The sequence below is a fragment of the Dryobates pubescens genome, chromosome 16 (genome assembly GCF_014839835.1).
Source record: "Dryobates pubescens isolate bDryPub1 chromosome 16, bDryPub1.pri, whole genome shotgun sequence".
NCBI lineage: Eukaryota > Metazoa > Chordata > Aves > Piciformes > Picidae > Dryobates > Dryobates pubescens.
The window spans coordinates 18,583,711-18,590,122 of NC_071627.1; the positions used below are offsets into that span (position 1 = coordinate 18,583,711).

Sequence of the window (6,412 nt, forward strand, 5' to 3'; positions counted from 1 at the left end):
TGTCAGCCTGATTTGCAAGCAGAGTACTACTACATGTTCTGCCTAAGCTGCTCCCTGGTAGGGCATGTCACTCTATAGAGAGGAGTGAAGGACCTGCTGTTTACTCCCCCCAGTATTTTGTGCTCCTTACACTTCTGCTAGAATCCTAAAGAGGTTTCTTTTGTCTAAAAGGCTGGCTGGTTGGTTTTGACCTCTGAGAACTTGTCTCAAGCTATTAACTAGATGCCCAGCCAAAATCAATTGCCTAGCAGATGCAGACCATTACCTGAAAGTCAAGACCTCAATAAATATTACCAGCCTTATTGTACTGGTGACAGATTCTGTTGGTTGTTTTATGTTACAGTTGACTAGTTTAGACATTGGATTTGTATAAATTTGCAGTCAGCCTTAGAGAGACCATCTTGTGAGCAGAGCAGGAGGAGGCAACCTGCAGACTCCAGAAATACTTCCATGATGGCCACGGCAAATATGTTTGTGCTCCTGTCCTTCGTGCTTTGCTGTTTTGCAGGTGAGTAACTCTTAAGGTGCAACAAAAGCTTCATGTCTGAGTCCTGACTGTCCTTTAAAGGATAAGAGAATAGCTTCAAAGAGAGAAAATCTTTTCCTGGAAAGAGCCAGGGTGCTTTGGTACATTGACATTGCGTAGGAGACAAGAAAAGCAGGTTTCAGGACAGCCTTAAATGGATGACTGTTGTAGCTGGTTCTCTGTCACTAACACAAATAACTGCAAGCAGACTTCTGTGCTGGTAACTAGTACTGGTGTACTTCTTGAACTCTTGTTTTCACACTGTTCCACTGCTTACAGTGTTGTGGTACAAGAGGACATTACAGGAAATGTACTCAAGCTGTGCCAGGGGAAGTTTAGGCTTGAGATGAAGAAGAAGTTCTTCACAGAGAGAGTTGTTAGCCATTGGAATGGGCTGCCCAGGGAGGTGGTGGAGTCACCATCCCTGGAGGTGTTCAAGAGGGGATTGGACGTGGCACTTGGTGCCATGGTCTAGTAGTCATGAGGTGTTGGGTGAGAGGTTGGACTTGATGACCTTTGAGGCCTCTTCCAACCTTATTGATTCTATGATTCTATGAAATGGATAAATGAAAGAAGGCCATAACGAGGCCATCAGACCTCCAGTCAGGAAAATGTTGTAATGGCACAAGCAAGTTCTTTGCAGGAGCCTGGCAGCTTTTCTGCAATACTTTGCTGCTAATGGAGAAACAAGAGATGAAAACAAGCCAGAGTCTGATGTACTCACTGCATATTTGCGTCTGATGAAATTACAAAGTCAAAGACACTATTTTATTCACACTCATCTGCTTTAAAATGCATATTCCTGACAACAGATGCCTTTCTGTGTTTGCTTATCCTGTCGGTGACTATTTGCATTTGCATTTAGCTGTATTGACTTGGGTTTCTTTTCAGATACATAGCAGCCACACTTTAGGGTCAAAACGGATGTGTAAAAAGATAAGGAAAGGAAAGCTGTTCTGTTTTCAATTAAAAGAACAAAGCTATTCAAAACCATGCTTCATCACAGCTAGCAATAAGCAATGCTATTATACTTATCAACATAGGGGGGGGAAAAAAAGTCATACATAGTTTATTTAGTTCAGGAAATTCGTCACTGGAAATCATTCCGTTTGGTCCTGCGGGTAGGAATTTTACATTCAGATTTCCAGCTTTAACTGAGGTCTTATCATATTGGCTTTGTTTCACACATTTTGCCTCTCTTTCCTTTTCCAGATGCTGCCCTTGGGGCTGAGGTGAGTGGAAGATTTCTTTCTGTCACTTTTCTCAGGTCTGTGGCCTGGTAAGGATATAACCAAAGGGATGGAAGAACCTCAAGCCTGTAGATGCTTAGCTGTTTTTTTTTTTCATCTAGTGTGAAATTTGTGTCATTGTAATCAGATTCTCCAGTGTAAAACATTAAATGGTACTATTCTTAGCTTTACATCTATGCTGTGTGTTAATAATGTAGCAGCAGTAATGATATGAAATTTCTGGCTGAATTAATTTTTCACAAACTTTAAACTGGTCATTAGGTGATTAGTCTTGCTCCTCTGGAAAAAAAAAAATCATGTGTCAAGAATGAAAGAGAAATAACAGAAGTGCACTAGAGAGGCTACAAGAATATAAGAAGGAGGGACTGATGGAGAGCCTTTGTAAAATGATGCCAAGTGAGTGTGAGACCACTGCTGATTTACCCCATCTAGGGGGACTCTATGGATATAGCCCTGTTCTCCTTTTCTCCTGCTGTGTGGAGAGGTCTCTGCAGGAAGGATTCACTGGTTACCAGATTGAACCACGAGCAAAATTTTGTGCTGTGGTGGTGCAAAACTCACTGTCTCATGCAAAATTATAGTTACTGACCTTTGCAGGTTACTATTCCTTTAGCAGGTGGACTGCAGTAAATATCCAAACACTACAAATGAGGAAGGCAAAGAGATGTTGGTCTGCAGTGAGATCGTTGGCCCCATCTGTGGCAGTGATGGAATCACCTACAGCAATGAGTGCTTGCTCTGCACCTACAATATGTACGTACCCCACAGGCAATACCCTGGCAGCACTGCTTTCCAACAGTGGCCTGCCATGTGTCACTTGTGTCAATTCCTTCAAAATGAGCTTCAATATCACTGTGTAGCAGTCTGCTGCCTAAACATGGCCTTAGATACTGTCTCTCTCTTTTGCTGGTGTAATTTATTCAGATTTTTCTTCTCTAGCTCAAGGATCAGACAGATGACAGCCTGTAGGGCACATCTCATCATAGCAAAGCAAGAGCAAAAGGTTTGAGACATGTTGTGCTCTGAACTGCCCAAGATGGTCCTAAAGCTCTCAGGATCTTTACATCTCAGCCAGCCATGCAGTGCTAGCTGGTCAGAGAAGATATAATATAATCCAGAGAGAACACATCTACATAAGCCTGACTGATAGAGTCAGCTTTCCTTTGCATTAGTTACATACTTTCAGCACCTAGGATGTAGTAAGACATCTTTGCTGAACCTCCTGACATTTGTCTTTCTTTTTTTTCAGAGAATATGGAACCAATGTCAGCAAAGACCATGATGGAGAATGCAAGGAAGGTGCTCCTGTAAGTGAAACCAAGGGTAAAAGAAGGAGCATGTCCTGCTTCTGAGTGGCCCAAGTTGCCTACTGAATCACCCAAGAAATAATTCAAGGACTAAATAAGAGCACACATGAGATACTAGAATCTTGCATTTGTTATCTTCAAGTGAACTGCCATCACAGTGACACATGAAAAAGCATTATTTCCTGCTCTGATATTATCCCAAGAGGACACACACACATCAGATCTACTCGCTTCCTATAAGTAAGACTTCCCCACTGTTATGTTGTGTGTTCTCTCAATAGGTGGACTGCAGTAAATATCCCAACACAACAAATGAGGAAGGCAAAGAGGTGTTGGTCTGTAGCAAAGACTCCAGCTTCGTCTGTGGAACTGATGGGATCACCTACGACAATGAGTGCCAGCTGTGTGTCCGTAGCATGTGAGTACTGTGTGTGCAGAGCTCTCCTGCGAGGGACAATGAGTCCTTGGCACTCCTGGTGGCTGCTTTTCAGAATATCAGGACTCCTACCAAGGCCTTTTCTGTAAGGTGCTTGGACTTTGATCCTCCTCTTTCCCTGATAACTAGACCCTGTTTTCCTTTATGATTAGAAAGAAAACGGTGCCTTTGATCTAGAGAGAGAAGCAGAGTGCTGGGTGAGGATCTAACACAGGGCAGAATGCTTCTCTTAACAAAGTTAAAAGGGTCTGTGTGGCAGATGCTGCTTTGCAGTAACCAGCAAGTAACCTAAGGTACATCTACTGTCACACGACCTAGCTCCCCACTCACCCTAATACCCTGGGCCCTCTGCTGTCCTTTGCATCATGCCAATAGACAGCACTTTGGCAGGCTCTGGCACCACTTGATCTGTGTGGGCACAATCTAAACTACTTGTCTCCTGTCCCTCATACATTGCATCAGAGGCTTATCAACATTGCAGGGACATGGGGTTCAGCAAAGCTGGTTGCTCACACAGCTTCCTAATGCAGGTTCTCTTCCCTTCCCAGAGAGTCTGGACGCAGCATTCGCAAGAAGTCTGATGGTGAATGTAAGAAGGACACTGCTACAGTAAGTGACCTGTGTGATGAGAAATCAGGTTTCAGTCCCACTGGTATCAGGGGAAGCACTGCCAGTGTCTGCAGCTGCTCCCTGACCAGCAGCACCCCAGAGTGCAGCTGCTGCTGTGCTTCAGCACAGGGAAGATTTTACTTTCTCCACACGTAATACACATTATCCACGCTCGTGTCAGCAAAAGCAGAGAGTGACTGCACAGGAAGGGATCCGCTAAAGAGCAGCAGCAGAAATAATCCATCAGGGTAGAATTGAGAATAGGAACAGAGAATGACTTTTGGATGAACCAATGGTCCATCAAGCCCATGATGGCTTGATGCAGAGCCCTCTTTTAGCAGGGGTTGTAGTAAGAGTAGAGTAAGGATGTATAGGACTCCTACTTTTTCAGACTCCAGATATTCCTAGGTGATGGAATTCCTAGGTGACCTCAATTTCTGTGTAATCTATAAGCCTCAATAGATTTCTCCTTCATGAAATTCCTCAGCCACTTCTTGGACATACACAATTTTTTGCATTATAATACCCCTCAGCAAGTGTGGCATACATTGCACAGAGAAATAAAACCTCACTTTTGCAGCATCTAGCTGAGGGCTATCTTCCTGTTTTAAGACCCTTACACAAGCATCAGCACCCACAGTTCTCAGACACCAGTGTTTTTCCATTCAATTTCCTGGGCAGGCTGGAAACACGACGCAAGGCGATCACAGGCACGGCACGTTCACAGAGTGAAGTGCTGCTGCTGCTTGGAATTGCTGTGGTCAGGTTATGATATACGTGTCTTCAAACAGGAAATTATGATCTATTTTTACATTATTAAATTCTTCTGGCACAGGAGAAACTGACACCTCAGTTTACATCAGATTATGCAAGGAAGTTAATTTTACTGAGATCGTTATCAATAGCTCCGCAGCTGTAGGTAGGGGTCCAAACCCTTCTGCTGTCGACTCCTTCGTATCCTTCACATTACACCTTTTCTTCCTTTTATTTAGCGGGTTGACTGCAGTGACTACCCCAAACCTGCCTGTGTGGTTGAGTACAGGCCTGTCTGTGGATCTGACAGCAAAACATACAGCAATAAGTGTGAATTCTGCAATGCAGCCGTGTAAGTACACACATGGATCACTGCCCTGTTGTCTGTTGCCTCCCACAGGCGCAAGTTTGCTGTTGCCACTTTCTTGTTTGCTGACCAGTGCTGAATTAGGGACTTGAGGCGGGAGAGAACACCAGCCACCGTGCCAACCATTCAGTTTCTTCATTAGGGTGTACAATGAGCTATGGCTGGTTCATTAGAGTGAATGGTTTGAAGGCCATTAACTTTAATGGATTTTTTTTTTTCCTTCTTACATGTTGCAAAGAAAATTAAATTTGAAGTTTCATTATACTTTCCCCCCAAATATTTTCAGTCTTAAGAATGGGCTAAATTGTTTCACTCATCTCTTAATAATCAAATAGCTAATGGGACTCTGAGTCTGCAAGTTTTTTGGCTCTGGGGCTCTGATGCCTTCTCTAGGAGCCAAGCAGATGGACAGATTATAGCAGGCAGCATTCTGTGTTTAATCCATTTTTTTCCCTCTACTTGCTTTCAGGGACAGCAATGGGACTCTCTCTATAAGCCACTTTGGAAAATGCTGAGTATCAGTGCTGAGAGAATTCACCACAGGATCCCCACTGGCAAATCCCAGCTAAAGATCTCACCTTGGTTCATCTTGCCCTCTGGGGAACTCAGCTCGCTCCTGATTTTCTTTCTCAATAAACTGCATCAGCAACATTTCTTTGTCTTGTTTCATGTGTTGTCTCATAAAACATTTTCTTCTGATTTTTTTTGAATGGTGATGCCAGACTGAATAGGTTACGTGCTTCTAGCTCTGGGGTATAACAAGAACCACATCTTGCTCCCCTGCCTCTCATAAAAGGCAGAAAATTAAATAAAGATGCATAAACCTCAGAGCTATGTGTCTTTTCACATAACTGATAGTCAGCCTGCATTAGTGTTCAGACTCTTTTCAGACATTTGACATTGTAAAGGGCTGAAATACTGCTCTGGAGCCTTGACACTAGCTGATCTCTTCTGAGGTATTCTGGTGCACTTTCCCTGTGCAGGCATCATTAGCAAAGCCTGTTCAGACTGTGGTGGTGTCCACACCAAAAGCTGATCTCTGGTCTCTTGAGCACAGCCCTCACCCAAAGCATTTCAATCTGCAAGGGCAGTCTGCTAGCAAAGCCATTATTTTTCAAACACTAGCAGTCCCTGTCTGTTTGTCTAGGTCCTCCAAATGCCTTA

General features: G+C 43.6%; 1 protein-coding gene across 1 annotated transcript; it reads left to right on the plus strand.

Moving 5' to 3' along the window:
* The first annotated feature begins 438 nt into the window (after positions 1–438).
* On the plus strand, positions 439–5,807 carry LOC104303915 (ovomucoid). The gene is made up of 8 exons (XM_054168418.1): positions 439–508; positions 1,739–1,758; positions 2,393–2,529; positions 3,026–3,083; positions 3,365–3,501; positions 4,068–4,128; positions 5,121–5,233; positions 5,718–5,807. Exons 1-8 carry the CDS (start codon positions 451–453, stop codon positions 5,761–5,763), a joined length of 630 nt encoding a protein of 209 aa, XP_054024393.1. The 5' UTR covers positions 439–450; the 3' UTR covers positions 5,764–5,807.
* The last annotated feature ends 605 nt before the right edge of the window (positions 5,808–6,412 follow it).